Source organism: Somniosus microcephalus, chromosome 12 (genome assembly GCF_052327205.1).
Source record: "Somniosus microcephalus isolate GS21.2 chromosome 12, FLI_Smic_1.0, whole genome shotgun sequence".
NCBI classification, from domain to species: domain Eukaryota; kingdom Metazoa; phylum Chordata; class Chondrichthyes; order Squaliformes; family Somniosidae; genus Somniosus; species Somniosus microcephalus.
The window spans coordinates 209,706,208-209,725,633 of NC_140998.1; the positions used below are offsets into that span (position 1 = coordinate 209,706,208).

Here is a 19,426-nt window from a genome sequence, read left to right on the forward strand (position 1 = left end):
CTCCACACTCCCCCATCTCACTCTCGCTCCATCTCCACACTCCCCCCCATCGCACTCTCGCTCCATCCTCCACACTCCCCCATCTCACTCTCGCTCCATCTCCACACTCCCCCCATCTCACTCTCACTCCATCTCCACACTCCCCCATCTCACTCTCGCTCCATCTCCACACTCCCCCCATCGCACTCTCGCTCCATCTCCACACTCCCCCCATCGCACTCTCGCTCCATCTCCACACTCCCCCCATCTCACTCTCACTCCATCTCCACACTCCCCCCATCTCACTCTCGCTCCATCTCCACACTCCCCCATCTCACTCTCGCTCCATCTCCACACTCCCCCCATCGCACTCTCGCTCCATCTCCACACTCCCCCCATCGCACTCTCGCTCCATCTCCACACTTCCCCCATCTCACTCTCACTCCATCTCCACACTCCCCCCATCGCACTCTCGCTCCATCTCCACACTCCCCCATCTCACTCTCGCTACATCTCCACACTCCTCCCATCTCACTCTCACTCCATCTCCACACTCCCCCCATCGCACTCTCGCTCCATCACACACTCCCCCCCATCTCACTCTCACTCCATCTCCACACTCCCCCATCTCACTCTCGCTCCATCTCCACACTCCCCCCATCGCACTCTCGCTCCATCTCCACACTCCCCCATCGCACTCTCGCTCCATCTCCACACTCCCCCCATCTCACTCTCACTCCATCTCCACACTCCCCCCCATCTCACTCTCGCTCCATCTCCACACTCCCCCCATCGCACTCTCGCTCCATCTCCACACTCCCCCCCCATCTCACTCTCACTCCATCTCCACACTCCCCCATCTCACTCTCGCTCCATCTCCACACTCCCCCCCATCGCACTCTCGCTCCATCTCCACACTCCCCCATCTCACTCTCGCTCCATCTCCACACTCCCCCATCTCACTCTCACTCCATCTCCACACTCCCCCATCTCACTCTCGCTCCATCTCCACACTCCCCCCATCGCACTCTCGCTCCATCTCCACACTCCCCCCATCGCACTCTCGCTCCATCTCCACACTCCCCCCATCTCACTCTCACTCCATCTCCACACTCCCCCCATCTCACTCTCGCTCCATCTCCACACTCCCCCCATCGCACTCTCGCTCCATCTCCACACTCCCCCCCATCTCACTCTCACTCCATCTCCACACTCCCCCATCTCACTCTCGCTCCATCTCCACACTCCCCCATCGCACTCTCGCTCCATCTCCACAGTACCCCCCATCTCACTCTCACTCCATCTCCACACTCCCCCCATCTCACTCTCGCTCCATCTCCACACTCCCCCATCCTCACTCTCGCTCCATCTCCACACTCCCCCCCATCTCACTCTCGCTCCATCTCCACACTCCCCCCATCGCACTCTCGCTCCATCTCCACACTCCCCCCATCTCACTCTCACTCCATCTCCACACTCCCCCCATCTCACTCTCGCTCCATCTCCACACTCCCCCCATCGCACTCTCGCTCCATCTCCACACTCCCCCCCATCTCACTCTCGCTCCATCTCCACACTCCCCCCATCGCACTCTCGCTCCATCTCCACACTCCCCCCATCGCACTCTCGCTCCATCTCCACACTCCCCCCATCGCACTCTCGCTCCATCTCCACACTCCCCCCATCTCACTCTCACTCCATCTCCACACTCCCCCCATCGCACTCTCGCTCCTCTACACACTCCCCCCATCTCACTCTCGCTCCCTCTACACACTCCCCCCATCTCACTCTCGCTCCCTCTACACACTCCCCCCATCGCACTCTCGCTCCATCTCCACACTCCCCCCATCTCACTCTCGCTCCATCTCCACACTCCCCCCATCGCACTCTCGCTCCCTCTACACACTCCCCCCATCTCACTCTCGCTCCCTCTACACACTCCCCCCATCGCACTCTCACTCCATCTCCACACTCCCCCCCCATCTCACTCTCGCTCCATCTCCACACTCCCCCCATCTCACTCTCGCTCCATCTCCACACTCCTCCCATCGCACTCTCGCTCCATCTCCACACTCCCCCATCTCACTCTCGCTCCATCTCCACACTCCCCCCATCGCACTCTCGCTCCATCTCCACACTCCCCCCATCTCACTCTCGCTCCCTCTACACACTCCCCCCATCGCACTCTCACTCCATCTCCACACTCCCCCCCCCATCTCACTCTCGCTCCATCTCCACACTCCCCCCATCTCACTCTCGCTCCATCTCCACACTCCCCCCATCTCACTCTCGCTCCATCTCCACACTCCCCCCCATCTCACTCTCGCTCCCTCTACACACTCCCCCCATCTCACTCTCGCTCCATCTCCACACTACCCACCATCTCACTCTCACTCCATCTCCACACTCCCCCCCCATCTCACTCTCGCTCCCTCTACACACTCCCCCCATCTCACTCTCACTCCATCTCCACACTCCCCCCCATCTCACTCTCGCTCCCTCTACACACTCCCCCCATCTCACTCTCGCTCCATCTCCACACTACCCACCATCTCACTCTCGCTCCCTCTACACACTCCCCCCATCTCACTCTCACTCCATCTCCACACTCCCCCCATCTCACTCTCACTCCATCTCCACACTCCCCCCATCTCACTCTCGCTCCATCTCCACACTACCCACCATCTCACTCTCGCTCCCTCTACACACTCCCCCCATCTCACTCTCGCTCCATCTCCACACTCCCCCATCTCACTCTCACTCCATCTCCACACTCCCCCATCGCACTCTCGCTCCATCTCCACACTCACCCCCATCTCACTCTCGCTCCCTCTACACACTCCCCCCATCTCACTCTCACTCCATCTCCACACTCCCCCCATCTCACTCTCGCTCCCTCTACACACTCCCCCCATCTCACTCTCACTCCATCTCCACACTCCCCCATCTCACTCTCACTCCATCTCCACACTCCCCCATCGCACTCTCGCTCCATCTCCACACTCCCCCCCCATCTCACTCTCGCTCCCTCTACACACTCCCCCCATCTCACTCTCACTCCATCTCCACACTCCCCCCATCTCACTCTCGCTCCATCTCCACACTCCCCCCATCGCACTCTCGCTCCATCTCCACACTCCCCCCCATCTCACTCTCACTCCATCTCCACACTCCCCCATCTCACTCTCGCTCCATCTCCACACTCCCCCCCATCGCACTCTCGCTCCATCTCCACACTCCCCCATCTCACTCTCGCTCCATCTCCACACTCCCCCCATCTCACTCTCACTCCATCTCCACACTCCCCCATCTCACTCTCGCTCCATCTCCACACTCCCCCCATCGCACTCTCGCTCCATCTCCACACTCCCCCCATCGCACTCTCGCTCCATCTCCACACTCCCCCCATCTCACTCTCACTCCATCTCCACACTCCCCCATCTCACTCTCGCTCCATCTCCACACTCCCCCCATCTCACTCTCGCTCCATCTCCACACTCCCCCCATCGCACTCTCGCTCCATCTCCACACTCCCCCCATCGCACTCTCGCTCCATCTCCACACTTCCCCATCTCACTCTCACTCCATCTCCACACTCCCCCCATCGCACTCTCGCTCCATCTCCACACTCCCCCATCTCACTCTCGCTACATCTCCACACTCCTCCCATCTCACTCTCACTCCATCTCCACACTCCCCCCATCGCACTCTCGCTCCATCACACACTCCCCCCCATCTCACTCTCACTCCATCTCCACACTCCCCCATCTCACTCTCGCTCCATCTCCACACTCCCCCCATCGCACTCTCGCTCCATCTCCACACTCCCCCATCGCACTCTCGCTCCATCTCCACACTCCCCCCATCCATCTCCACCACTCCCCATCTCACTCTCACTCATCTCCACACTCCCCCCACTCACTCTCCGCTCCCTTCTCCACCCCCCCCCAACCGCCTCTCTCGCTCCATCTCCACACTCCCCCCATCTCACTCTCACTCCATCTCCACACTCCCCCATCTCACTCTCGCTCCATCTCCACACTCCCCCCATCGCACTCTCGCTCCATCTCCACACACTCCCCCCATCTCCACACTCCCCATCTCACTCACTCCATCTCCACACTCCCCCATCTCACTCTCGCTCCATCTCCACACTCCCCCCATCGCACTCTCGCTCCATCTCCACACTCCCCCCATCTCACTCTCGCTCCATCTCCACACTCCCCCCATCTCACTCTCACTCCATCTCCACACTCCCCCATCTCACTCTCGCTCCATCTCCACACTCCCCCCATCGCACTCTCGCTCCATCTCCACACTCCCCCCATCTCACTCTCGCTCCATCTCCACACTCCCCCCATCTCACTCTCTCTCCATCTCCACACTCCCCCATCGCACTCTCGCTCCATCTCCACACTCCCCCCATCTCACTCTCGCTCCATCTCCACACTCCCCCCATCTCACTCTCGCTCCATCTCCACACTCCCCCATCTCACTCTCGCTCCATCTCCACACTCCCCCCATCTCACTCTCGCTCCATCTCCACACTCCCCCCATCGCACTCTCGCTCCATCTCCACACTCCCCCCATCTCACTCTCACTCCATCTCCACACTCCCCCCATCTCACTCTCGCTCCATCTCCACACTCCCCCATCGCACTCTCGCTCCATCTCCACACTCCCCCCCATCTCACTCTCGCTCCATCTCCACACTCCCCCCATCGCACTCTCGCTCCATCTCCACACTCCCCCCATCTCACTCTCGCTCCATCTCCACACTCCCCCCATCTCACTCTCGCTCCATCTCCACACTCCCCCCCATCTCACTCTCACTCCATCTCCACACTCCCCCCATCGCACTCTCGCTCCCTCTCCACACTCCCCCCATCTCACTCTCGCTCCCTCTACCACACTCCCCCCATCTCACTCTCGCTCCCTCTCCACACTCCCCCATCGCACTCTCGCTCCATCTCCACACTCCCCCCCATCTCACTCTCGCTCCATCTCCACACTCCCCCCATCGCACTCTCGCTCCTCTACACACTCCCCCCATCTCACTCTCGCTCCCTCTACACACTCCCCCCATCGCACTCTCACTCCATCTCCACACTCCCCCCCCATCTCACTCTCGCTCCATCTCCACACTCCCCCCATCTCACTCTCGCTCCATCTCCACACTCCTCCCATCGCACTCTCGCTCTCCAATTCTCCACACTCCCCCATCTCACTCTCGCTCCATCTCCACACTCCCCCCTCGCACTCATCGCTACCATCTCCACACTCCCCCCATCTCACTCTCGCTCCCTCTACACACTCCCCCCATCGCACTCTCACTCCATCTCCACACTCCCCCCCCCATCTCACTCTCGCTCCATCTCCACACTCCCCCATCTCACTCTCGCTCCATCTCCACACTCCCCCATCGCACTCTCGCTCCATCTCCACACTCCCCCCATCTCACTCTCGCTCCATCTCCACACTCCCCCCCATCTCACTCTCGCTCCCTCTACACACTCCCCCCATCTCACTCTCGCTCCATCTCCACACTACCCACCATCTCACTCTCACTCCATCTCCACACTCCCCCCCCATCTCACTCTCGCTCCCTCTACACACTCCCCCCATCTCACTCTCACTCCATCTCCACACTCCCCCCCATCTCACTCTCGCTCCCTCTACACACTCCCCCCATCTCACTCTCGCTCCATCTCCACACTACCCACCATCTCACTCTCGCTCCCTCTACACACTCCCCCCATCTCACTCTCACTCCATCTCCACACTCCCCCCATCTCACTCTCACTCCATCTCCACACTCCCCCCATCTCACTCTCGCTCCATCTCCACACTACCCCCATCTCACTCTCGCTCCCTCTACACACTCCCCCCATCTCACTCTCGCTCCATCTCCACACTCCCCCATCTCACTCTCACTCCATCTCCACACTCCCCCATCGCACTCTCGCTCCATCTCCACACTCACCCCCATCTCACTCTCGCTCCCTCTACACACTCCCCCCATCTCACTCTCACTCCATCTCCACACTCCCCCCATCTCACTCTCGCTCCCTCTACACACTCCCCCCATCTCACTCTCACTCCATCTCCACACTCCCCCATCTCACTCTCACTACCATCTCCACACTCCCCCATCGCACTCTCGCTCCATCTCCACACTCCCCCCCCATCTCACTCTCGCTCCCTCTACACACTCCCCCCATCTCACTCTCACTCCATCTCCACACTCCCCCCATCTCACTCTCGCTCCATCTCCACACTCCCCCCATCTCACTCTCGCTCCCTCTACACACTCCCCCATCGCACTCTCGCTCCATCTCCACACTCCCCCCCATCTCACTCTCGCTCCCTCTACACACTCCCCCCATCTCACTCTCACTCCATCTCCACACTCCCCCCCATCTCACTCTCGCTCCCTCTACACACTCCCCCCATCGCACTCTCGTTCCATCTCCACACTCCCCCCATCTCACTCTCGCTCCCTCTACACACTCCCCCCATCTCACTCTCACTCCATCTCCACACTCCCCCATCTCAATCTCGCTCCCTCTACACACTCCCCCCATCCCACTCTCTCTACATCTCCGCACTCCCCCCATCCCACTCTCTCTCCATCTCCACACTTCCCCCATCCCACTCTCTCTCCATCTTCACACTCCCCCATCCCACTATCTTTACATCTACACACTCCCCCATCCCACTCTCGCTCCATCTCCACACTCCCCCATCTCACTCTCGCTCCATCTCCCACTCCCCCATCCCACTCTCTCTCTATCTCCACACTCCCCCATCCCACTCTCTCTCTATCTCCACACTCCCCCATCCCACTCTCTCTACCTCCACACTCCTCCCGTCCCACTCTCTCTCCATCTCCACACTCCCCCCATCCCACTCTCTCTATCTCCACACTCCCCCCCATCCCGCTCTCTCTCCATCTCCACACTTCCCCCATCCCACTCTCTCTCCATCTCCACACTCCCCCCATCCCACTATCTTTACATCTCCACACTCCCCCATCCCACTCTCGCTCTATCTCCACACTCCCCCATCTCACTCTCGCTCCATCTCCACACTCCCCCCATCCCACTCTCTCTCTATCTCCACACTCCCCCGTTCCACTCTCTCTCTATCTCCACACTCCCCCATCCCACTCTCTCTATCTCCACACTCCTCCCGTCCCACTCTCTCTCCATCTCCACACTCCCCCCATCCCACTCTCTCTATCTCCACACTCCCCCCATCCCACTCTCTCTCCATCTCCACACTCCCCCATCCCACTCTCTCTACATATCCGCACTCCCCCATCCCACTCTCTCTACATCTCCACACTCCCCCATCCCACTCTCTCTCTATCTCCACACTCCCCCCATCTCACTCTCTCTACATCTCCACGCTCCCCCCATCCCACTCTCTCTCTATCTCCACACTCCCCCCATCCCACTCTCTCTCTATCTCCACACTCTCCCCATCCCACTCTCTCTCCATCTCCACACACCCCCCATCCCACTCTCTCTCTATCTCCACACTCCCCCATCCCACTCTCTCTCTACCTCCACACTCCCCCCATCCCACTCTCTCTCTATCTCCACACTCCCCCATCCCACTCTCTATCTCCACACTCCCCCCATCCCACTCTCTATCTCCACACTCCCCCATCCCACTCTCTCTCTATCTCCACGCTCCCCCCATCCCACTCTCTCTCCATTTCCACACTCCCCCCATCCCACTCACTCTCTATCTCCACACTCCCCCATCCCACTCTCTATCTCCACACTCCCCCCATCCCACACTCTCCATCTCCACACTCCCCCCATTCCTCTCTCTCTATCTCCACACTCCCCCCATCCCACTCTCTCTCCATCTCCACACTCCCCCCATCCCACTATCTTTACATCTACACACTCCCCCATCCCACTCTCGCTCGATCTCCACACTCCCCCATCTCACTCTCGCTCCATCTCCACACTCCCCCCATCCCACTCTCTCTCTATCTCCACACTCCTCCCGTCCCACTCTCTCTCTATCTCCACACTCCCCCATCCCACTCTCTCTCTATCTCCACACTCCTCCCGTCCCACTCTCTCTCCATCTCCACACTCCCCCCATCCCACTCTCTCTATCTCCACACTCCCCCCATCCCACTCTCTCTCCATCTCCACACTCCCCCCATCCCACTATCTTTACATCTCCACACTCCCTCATCCCACTCTCGCTCCATCTCCACACTCCCCCATCCCACTCTCTCTCCATCTCCACACACACCCCATCCCACTCTCTCTCTATCTCCACACTCCCCCATCCCACTCTCTCTCTACCTCCACACTCCCCCCATCCCACTCTCTCTCTATCTCCACACTCCCCCATCCCACTCTCTATCTCCACACTCCCCCATCCCACTCTCTCTCTATCTCCACGCTCCCCCCATCCCACTCTCTCTCCATTTCCACACTCCCCCCATCCCACTCTCTCTATCTCCACACTCCCCCCATCCCACTCTCTCTCCATCTCCACACTCCCCCCATCCCACTATCTTTACATCTCCACACTCCCTCATCCCACTCTCGCTCCATCTCCACACTCCCCCATCCCACTCTCTCTCCATCTCCACACACACCCCATCCCACTCTCTCTCTATCTCCACACTCCCCCATCCCACTCTCTCTCTACCTCCACACTCCCCCCATCCCACTCTCTCTCTATCTCCACACTCCCCCATCCCACTCTCTATCTCCACACTCCCCCATCCCACTCTCTCTCTATCTCCACGCTCCCCCCATCCCACTCTCTCTCCATTTCCACACTCCCCCCATCCCACTCACTCTTTAGCTCCACACTCCCCCATCCCACTCTCTCTCTATCCCCACACTCCCCCCATCCCACACTCTCCATCTCCACACTCCCCCCATCCCACTCTCTCTATCTCCACACTCCCCCCATCCCACTCTCTCTCCATCTCCACACTCCCCCCATCCCACTCTCTCCATCTCCGCACTCCCCCCATCCCACAATCTCTCTATGTCCACACTCCCCCATCCCACTCTCTCTCCATCTCCACACCCCCATCCCACTCTCTCTCCATCTCCACACTCCCCCATCCCACTCTCTCTCTATCTCCACACTCCCCCCATCCCACTCTCTCTATCTCCACACTCCCCCCATCCCACTCTCACTCCATCTCCACACTCCCCCCATCCCACTCTCTCTCCATCTCCCCACTCCCCCATCCCACTCTCTCCATCTCCACACTCCCCCCATCCCACTCTCTCTCCATCTCCACACTCCCCCCATCCCACTCTATCTACATCTCCGCACTCCACCCATCCCACTCTCTCTCTATCTCCACACTCCCCCCATCCCACTCTCTCTATCTCCACACTCCCCCATCCCACTCTCTCTCTATCTCCACACTCCCCCCATCCCACTCTCTCCATCTTCGCACTCCCCCCATCCCACTATCTCTCTATCTCCACACTCCCCCCATCCCACTCTCTCTCCATCTCCACACTCCCCCCATCCCACTCTCTCCATCTCCACACTCCCCCATCCCACTCTCTCTATCTCCACACTCCCCCCATCCCACTCTCACTCCATCTCCACACTCCCCCCATCCCACTCTCTCTCCATCTCCACACTCCCCCCATCCCACTCAATTCGCAATTCACAATTCAAATCGCTTTATTGGCATGATAAGTTACATCTTATGTTGCCAAAGCATCAAAATACATTTATGGTTTAGCACACAAACGCAGTTCTATTCATACAGTGAATAAACAGGTATATCCCTGAGTGTATAAATATACATTCGCATTGTTTATATTTATACTTTTCTTAGTTTACTGGTTGTCCCTCTGTTCATGGCAAGCTGTAACATAGTGTGCCGCCAGTGTTATACAGCTTCTCTCCTCTCCCAGTAGGAATGGGAGTTTTTGGTTGTCATTCAGATTTCTGAAATCAGGGCATATTTGTGACAATTTTTGGTAGAAATTCTCCCTGATGCCCTGATATTTTCCACAAGCTGTGAGGAGGTGCATCTCTGTCTCCACCACTCCCTGACTGCAGTGAGAGCATATCCTGTCCTCTCTTGGCAGCCTGGTCTGCCTGTGTCTGCCTTTTTCGATCGCGAGGCTATGTTCGCTAAGTCTGTACCTTGTCAAGGTTCTTCTCAGTTTGTTATCCTTTACCATGGTCAGGTAATCAGCTATGTTGTATTGTCTGTTTAGGGCCAAGTAGCAATTGAGTTTGCTTTGGGTTTTTGTTGTTTCTGCCCAATATGTCAGATATTTTTCCTTTTGCGTAGCGACGATTGTGTTGGGGTCGAATTCTTTGTGTTACCCTGTCACTGTCCTGGGGGCTGGTTATTGTTAGTATTGTTAGTAGTTACTTCACTGAGTCCCAGGACTAGTTGACTGAGGGTATTCTTCTTTAGGGTCAGCTCTTGGGCATTTCAGGGAGTCGGAGTGATAGCATGGGGGGATTGCTCAGTTGTAGGGTGATTCCAAATTTGGGGTGGCTCTTTTTGGGATAGGGGTGGATTATTAATGGATATTGGCCTAGTCCCATCCCACTCTCTCTCCATCTCCGCACTCCCCCCATCCCACTCTCTCTCTATCTCCACACTCCCCACATCCCACTCTCTCTCTATCTCCACACTCCCCCCATCCCACTCTCTCTCTATCTCCACACTCCCCCCATCCCACTCTCTCTCTATCTCCACACTCCCCCATCCCACTCTCTCTATCTCCACAGTCCCCCCATCCCACTCTCTCTCCATCTCCACACTCCCCCCATCCCACTCTCTCTCTATCTCCGCACTCCCCCCATCCCACTCTCTCTCTACATCTCCACACTCCCCCATCCCACTCTCTCTCTATCTCCACACTCCCCCCATCCCACTCTCTCTATCTCCACACTCCCCCATCCCACTCTCTCTCTCCATCTCCGCACTCCCCCCATCCCACTCTCTCTCCATCTCCACACTCCCCCATCCCACTCTCTCTCTATCTCCACACTCCCCCCATCCCACTCTCTCTCTATCTCCACACTCCCCCATCCCACTCTCTCTCCTTCTCCACACTCCCCCCATCCCACTCTCTCTCTCTCTATCTCCACACTACCCCATTCCACTCTCTCTCTATCTCCACACTCCCCCCATCCCACTCTCTCTCTATCTCCACACTCCCCCATCCCACTCTCTCTCTATCTCCACACTCCCCCATCCCACTCTCTCTCTATCTCCACACTCCCCCCATCCCACTCTCTCTATCTCCACACTCCCACCATCCCACTCTCTCTCTATCTCCACACTCCCCCATCCCACTCTCTCTCTATCTCCACACTCCCCCCATCCCACTCGCTCTCTATCTCCACACTCCCCCCATCCCACTCGCTCTCTATCTCCACACTCCCCCATCCCACTCTCTCTCTATCTCCACACTCCCCCCATCCCACTCTCTCTCTATCTCCACACTCCTCCCATCCCACTCTCTCTTTATCGTCACACTCCCCCATCCCGCTCTCTCTCTATCTCCACAACTCCCCCATCCAACTCTCTCTATCTCCACACTCCCCCATCCCACTCTCTCTCTATCTCCACACTCCCCCCATCCCACTCTCTCTCTATCTCCACACTCCCCCCATCCCACTCTCTCTCTATCTCCACACTCCCCCCATCCCACTCTCTCTCTATCTCCACACTCCCCCCATCCCACTCTCTCTCTATCTCCACACTCCCCCCATCCCACTCTCTCTCCATCTCCACACTCCTCCCATCCCACTCTCTCTCTATCTCCACACTCCCCCCATCCCACTCTCTCTCTATCTCCACACTCCTCCCATCCCACTCTCACTCCATCTCCACACTCCACCCATCCCACTCTCTCTCCATCTCCACACTCCCCCATCCCACTCTCTCTCTATCTCCACACTCCTCCCATCCCACTCTCACTCCATCTCCACACTCCACCCATCCCACTCTCTCTCCATCTCCACACTCCCCCCATCCCACTCTCTCTATCTCCACACTCTCCCCATCCCACCCTCTCTCTATCTCCACACTCCCCCCATCCCACTCTCTCTCTATCTCCACACTCCCCCATCCCACTCTCTCTCTATCTCCACACTCCCCCCATACCACTCTCTCTCTATCTCCACACTCCCCCATCCCACTCTCGCTCTATCTCCACACTCCCCCCATCCCACTCTCTCTCTACCTCCACACTCCCCCATCCCACTCTCTCTCTATCTCCACACTCCCCCATCCCACCCTCTCTCTATCTCCACACTCCCCCCATCCCACCCTCTCTCTATCTCCACACTCCCCCCATCACATTCTCTCTCTATCTCCACACTCCCCCATCACACTCTCTCTCTATCTCCACACTCCCCCCATCCCACTCTCTCTATCTCCACATTCCCCCATCCCACTCTCTCTCCATCTCCACACTCCTCCCATCCCACTCTCTCTATCTCCACACTCCCCCCATCCCACTCTCTCTCTATCTCCACACTCCCCCCATCCCACTCTCTCTATCTCCACACTCCCCCCATCCCACTCTTCTCTATCTCCACACTCCCCCCATCCCACTCTCTCTCTCCACACTCCCCCATCCCAATCTCTCTCTATCTCCACACTCCCCCATCCCACTCTCTCCCTATCTCCACACTCCCCCCATCCCGCTCTCTCTCTATCTCCACACTCCCCATCCCACTCTCTCTACATCTCCCCACTCCCCCATCCCACTCTCTCTACATCTCCACACTCCCCCCATCCCACTCTCTCTCTATCTCCACGCTCCCCCATCCCACTCTCTCTCTATCTCCACACTCCCCCCATCCCACTCTCTCCCTATCTCCACACTCCCCCCATCCCGCTCTCTCTCTATCTCCACACTCCCCCATCCCACTCTCTCTACATCTCCCCACTCCCCCATCCCACTCTCTCTACATCTCCACACTCCCCCATCCCACTCTCTCCATCTCCACACTCCCCCCATCCCACTCTCTCTCTATCTCCACACGCCCCCCATCCCACTCTCTCTACATCTCCGCACTCCCCCATCCCACTCTCTCTCTATCTCCACACTCCCACCATCCCACTCTCTCTCTATCTCCACACTCCCCCCATCCCACTCTCTCTCTATCTCCACACTCCCCCCATCCCACTCTCTCTCTATCTCCACACGCCCCCATCCCACTCTCTCTCTATCTCCACACTCCCCCATCCCACTCCCCACTCTATCTCTATCTCCACACTACCCATCACTCTCTCTCCATCTCCACACCACCCATCCCACTCTCTCTATCTCCACGATCCCCATCCTCACTCTCTCTATCTCCACACTTCACCATCCCAATCTCTCTATCTCACACTCCCCCAATCCACACTCATCTCTATCTCCACACTCCACCATCCCACTCCCTCTATCTCCACACTCCCCCATTCCACTCTCCTCTCTCTCCACAAACCCCCACATCCCACTCTCCTCTATTATCCACACTCCCCCCATCCAACTCTCTCCATCTCACACTCCCCCATCCCACTCTCTCCATCTCCACACTCCCCATCCCACATCTCTCCTATCACCACACTCCCCCATCCCACTCTCTCTCACTCCACACTCCCCCCATCCCACTCTCTCTCTATCACCACACTCCCATCCCACTCTCTCTCTATCTCCACACTCCCCCCATCCCACTCTCTCTCTATCTCCACACTCCCCCATCCCACTCTATCTATATCTCCACACTCCCCCCATCCCACTCTCTCTCCATCTCCACCACTCACCTCATCCCACTCTCTCCATCTCCACACCCCACTCCCCACCACTCTCTCTCTATCTCCACACTCCCCACCCACTCTCTCTCTATCTACACACTCCCCCATCCCACTCTCTCTCTATCTCCACACTCCCCCCATCCCACTCTCTCTCTATCTCCACACTCCCCCATCCCACTCTCTCTCTATCTCCACACACCCCCCATCCCACTCTCTCTCTATCTCCACACTCCCCCATCCCACTCTCTCCATCTCCACACTCCCCCCATCCCACTCTCTCTCTATCTCCACACTCCCCCCATCCCACTCGCTCTCTATCTCCACACTCCCCCATCCCACTCTCTCTCTATCTCCACACTCCCCCTATCCACTCTCTCCTATCACCACACTCCCCCCATCCCACTCTCTCTACATCTCTGCACTCCCCCCATCCCAATCCTCACTATCTCCACACTCCCCCCATCCCACTCTCTCTCCATCTCCACACTCACCCCCATCCCACTCTCTCTCTATCTCCACGCTCCACCCATCCCACTCTCTCTCTATCTCCACACTCCTCCCATCCCACTCTCTCTCTCTATACCACACTCCCCCATCCCACTCTCTCTCTATCTCCACGCTCCCCCCATCCCACTCTCTCTCTATCTCCACAATCCTCCCATCCCCTCTCTCTCTCTATCTCCACACTCCCCCATCCCACTCTCACTCTATCTCCACACTCCCCCATCCCACTCTCTCTCTATCTCCACACTCCCCCATCCCACTCTCTCTCTATCTCCACACTCCCCCATCCCACTCTCTCTTTCTCCACACTCCCCCATCCCACTCTCTCTCTATCTCCACACTCCCCCATCCCACTCTCTCTCTATCTCCACACTCCCCCCATCCCACTCTCTCTCTATCTCTACACTCCCCCCATCCCACTCTCTCTCCATGTCCACACTCCCCCCATCCCACTCTCTCCATCTCCACACTCCCCCATCCCACTCTCTCTATCTCCACACTCCCCCCATCCCACTCTCTCTCTATCTCCACACTCTCCCCATCCCACTCTCTCTCTATCTCCGCACTCCCCCCATCCCACTCTCTCTCTATCTCCAGACTCCCCCATCCCACTCTCTCTATCTCCACACTCCCCCCATTCCACTCTCTCTCCATCTCCACTCCCCCCATCCCACTCTCTCTCCATCTCCACACTCCCCCCATCCCACTCTCTCTCTATCTCCACACTCCCCCATCCACTCTCTCTCCATCTCCACACTCCCCCATCCCACTCTCTCTCTATCTCCACACTCCCCCATCCACTCTCTCTCTATCTCCACACTCCCCCATCCCACTCTCTCTATCTCCACACTCCCCCCATCCCACTCTCTCTCTCCATCTCCACACTCCCCCATCCCACTCTCTCTCTATCTCCACACTCCCCCCATCCCACTCTCTCTCTCTATCTCACACTCCCCCATCCCACTCTCTCTCTATCTCCGCACTCCCCCATCTCACTCTCTCTCTCTCTCCACACTCCCCCCATCCCACTCTCTCTCCATCTCCACACTCCCCCCATCCCACTCTCTCTCTATATCCACACTACCCCCATCCCACTCTCTCTATCTCCACACTCCCCCCATCCCACTCTCTCTCTATATCCACACTCCCCCCATCCCACTCTCTCTCTATCTCCACACTCCCCATCCCACTCTCTCTCTATCTCCACACACCCCATCCCACTCTTTCTCCATCTCCACACTCCCCCCATCCCACTCTCTCTCTCTCTATCTCCACACTCCCCCATCCCACTCTCTCTCTATCTCCACGCTCCCCCATCCCACTCTCTCTCTATCTCCACACTCCCCCATCCCACTCTCTCTCTATCTCCACACTCCCCCCCTCCCACTCTCTCTCTATCTCCACACTCCCCCCATCCCACTCTCTCTCTATCTCCACACTCCCCCCATCCCACTCTCTCTCTATCTCCACACTCCCCATCCCACTCTCTCTCCATCTCCACACTCCCCCATCCCACTCTCTCTCTCTCTATCTCCACACTCCCCCATCCCACTCTCTCTCTCTCTATCTCCACACTCCCCCCATCCCACTCTCTCTCTCTCTATCTCCACACTCCCCCATCCCACTCTCTCTCTCTCTATCTCCACACTCCCCCATCCCACTCTCTCTCTCTCTATCTCCACACTCCCCCCATCCCACTCTCTCTATCTCCACACTCCCCCCATCCCACTCTCTCTCTATCTCCACACTCCCCCATCCCACTCTCTCTGTCTCCACACTCCCCCCATCCCACTCTCTCTATATCCACACTCCCCCATCCCACTCTCTCTCTATCTCCACACTACCCCATCCCACTCTCTCTATCTCCACACTCCCCCATCCCACTCTCTCTCTATCTCCACACTCCCCCATCCCACTCTCTCTCTATCTCCACACTCCCCCCATCCCACTCTCTCTCTCTCTGTCTCCACACTCCCCCATCCCACTCTCTCTCTATCTCCACACTACCCCCATCCCACTCTCTCTCTCCATCTCCACATTCCCCCCATCACACTCTCTCTCTATCTCCACACTACCCCATCCCACTCTCTTTCTCTATCTCCACACTCCCCCCGTCCCACTCTCTCTATCTCTACCAACCTCACCCCATGCCATCTGTTGGTCTGGCGGAATCTATCCCTTCGCTCAGGATCATTCCGGGGATTGTCACGCTACATTTCTGTTGGGCTGAATGGCCTGTTTCTGTGCTGTAAACACTGTGTAAACCCATCCGCATGATTCGCCGTGATATGGAGACACACTCTCGCCCTGTAGAGACACGCCCCACTTACCTAAACCCCGAGAGTTTAGGCACAGGTTGGCGTAGCGACGGGATTGCCTCGGAGATCAACTGGCCAAACCTATGAGGTCGACCAGCATGGAGCTCAGGTTGGCTGCCATCTGCTTATCCAGATTAGGCCCACAATACCTGTTAAGGCCCTGAGGGACCTTTGGAATTCTCTCCCCCAGAGGGCTGTGGAGGCTCAATTGTTGAGTATATTCAAGACTGCGATCGATAGATTTTTGGACTCTCGGGCAATCGAGGGATATGGCGATCGGGCGAGAAAGTGGAGTCGAGTTCGAAGATCAGCCATGATCTTATTGAATGGCGGAGCATGCTCGAGGGGCCGAATGGCCGACTCCTGCTCCTATTTCTTATGTTGCAGGTTGCACAGACTAGACTTGTCCTCCCTCAAGGTTAGAAGATTAAGGGGTGATCTAATCGAGGTGTTTGAGATGATTAAAGGAGTCGATAGGGTAGAGAGAGAGAAACTATTTCCTCTGGTGGGGGGAGTCCGGAACAAGGGGGCAGAACCTTAACATTAGAGCCAGGCCGTTCAGGGGTGATGTCAGGAAGCACTTCTTCACACAAAGGGTGGTGGAAATCTGGAACTCTCCCCCCAAACAGGCTGTCGAGGCTCGGGGGGGTCAATTGGAGCTTTCAAAACTGAGATTGATCAATCACGATCTCATTGAATGGTGGAACAGGCTCGAGGAGCTGAATGGCCTCTTTCTATTTCTAATGTTCCTCTCATTGCTTCTCTGACACTGTGTTGCAGCACCTGGTTCACAGATCTCGGTAAGAAGATTGGAGGTTTCGGGAAGAAGGCGAAATGAAGGCTTGGAACCGGTCGCGCGCACCCCCGCCCCCACCCCCGTCGCACGTCCCCTTCCCCCTCCCCCGGCATCGCCAGTTCCTCCCCCTCGACCCTGTCCCACCGCGCGCGCCCGGCCATCCCCTTGTCCCCTTCCCCCGCCCCCAACCCCTCCCCCGGCATCGCCAGTTCCTCCCTCGCACCCCTACTCCGCCGTGCGCGCCCCTCTCCCTCCCCGCACCTCCGCCGTGCGCGCCCCTCTCACTCCCCGCACCTCCGCCGTGCGCGCCCCTCTCCCTCCCCGCACCTCCGCACCACGCCCCCCTCCCCCTCCCTACACCTCCGCCCTGCGCCCCCCTCCTCCTCCCTGCTCCTCCACCACGCGCCCCCCTCCCCCTCCCTACTCCTCCGCCCCGCGCTCCCCTCCTCCTCCCCACTCCTTCGGCCAGCGCTCCCCTCCTCCTCCCTACTCCTCCGCCCCGCGCTCCCCTCCTCCTCCCTGCTCCTCCACCCAGTGCTCCCTTCCTCATCCCCGCTCCTCCACCACGTGCCCCCCTCCTCCTCCCCGCTCCTCCAGCCCGCGCCCCCCTCCCCCACCCCGCTCCTCCGCCACGCGCCCCCCTCCTCTTCCCCACTCCTCCGCCGCACGCTCTCCTCCCCCTCCCCCTCCCCGCACCTCCGCCGCATGCGCCCCTTCCCCGCCCCCTCCTCCCCACCCGCCCGCCCGTCCAAGCCCGTCACCAGCGGCGCGCGGAGACCGCCTTCCCTGGCGGAGAGGGCACCCCGCGTCTGGCACCCCTCGAGAGCCCGGATCCGTCTGGACCGCAAGACCTCCTTCCACCTGGTACGCCTGCCCCCGCGCGCACAGGTAACAGCTGCGGGACATCGTCCGTATGTTTAAGTAACGCTTTGCTCACACGGAGAGGACAACCGGCGCTCCGTCACGCCCAGCTGTAGCTCTTACCGCCTCGCTCCATGAAACGTCTTGTATGTTTTTCCTGAAATATCAGACAATAAAGGATTCAAAACCCCAATACCAGCTCTCTCGTGCATTTGTGTCAAAGCTTCAATTTCTAATTCCCGCAGTTCAGCTGCGCTTGGTCCATTGACCAGAAACTTAACTGGACCAGCCACATAAATACTGTGGCCACAAGAGCAGGTCAGAGGCTGGGTATTCTGCGGCGAGTGTCTCACCTCCTGACTCCCCAAAGCCTCTCCACCATCTACAAGGCACAAGTCAGGAGTGTGATGGAATATTCTCCACTCGCCTGGATGAGTGCAGCTCACAACAACACTCAAGAAGCTCGACACCATCCAGGACAAAGCAGCCCGCTTGATCGGCACCCCATCCACCACCTTAAACATTCACTCCCTCCACCACCGGCGCACCGTGGCTGCAGTGTGTACCATCTACAAGATGCACTGCAGCAACTCGCCAAGGCTTCTTCGGCAGCACCTCCCAAACCCGCAACCTCTTCCACCTAGAAGGACAAGGGCAGCAGGCGCATTGGAACACCACCACCTCCAAGTTCCCCTCCGAGTCACACACACCATCCTGACATGGAAATATATCGGCCGTTCCTTCATCGTCGCTGGGTCAAAATCCTGGAACTCCCTCCCTAACAGCACTGTGGGAGCACCTTCACCACACGGACTGCAGCGGTTCAAGAAGGCGGCTCACCACCACCTTCTCGAGGGTGATTTGGGATGGGCAGGAACGAGTATAAAACAATGTTAATTTTTTAAGGAAGGTTGTTTGATTTTATTTTGGTTTAATTAACACTATTGTCCACAAATCTTTGGCGTTCCTGTGGTCGAGTTAATGGCAGGACTTTAACTCCCTCTGACCGCAAAGTCATTGTTAAAAACAAAATTCAAGCTCGGTATCTGCGACATCGTAAACAGGTCGAATAGGATCCATCTATTTTCGTTAGTTGGGGATTTCCGCTGGTTGGGGATTCCAGGACGAGGGGGCATGGTCTAAAAATTAGAGCCAGACCTTTCAGGAGCGAAGTTA

General features: G+C 57.8%; 1 protein-coding gene across 2 annotated transcripts in view; it reads left to right on the forward strand.

The window, feature by feature from the left end:
• The window catches only part of LOC147109993 (uncharacterized), a 49,994-nt gene extending 31,559 nt beyond the window's left edge, over positions 1–18,435 (forward strand). For both annotated transcript variants that reach the window (XM_086004231.1, XM_086004232.1), the window contains exon 4: positions 17,374–18,435. In XM_086004231.1, the coding sequence (XP_085860357.1) occupies positions 17,428–18,366 (939 nt within the window). In that variant the 5' untranslated portion in view covers positions 17,374–17,427 and the 3' untranslated portion in view covers positions 18,367–18,435. The remainder of the gene's footprint in view (positions 1–17,373) is intronic.
• Positions 18,436–19,426: the final 991 nt, after the last annotated feature.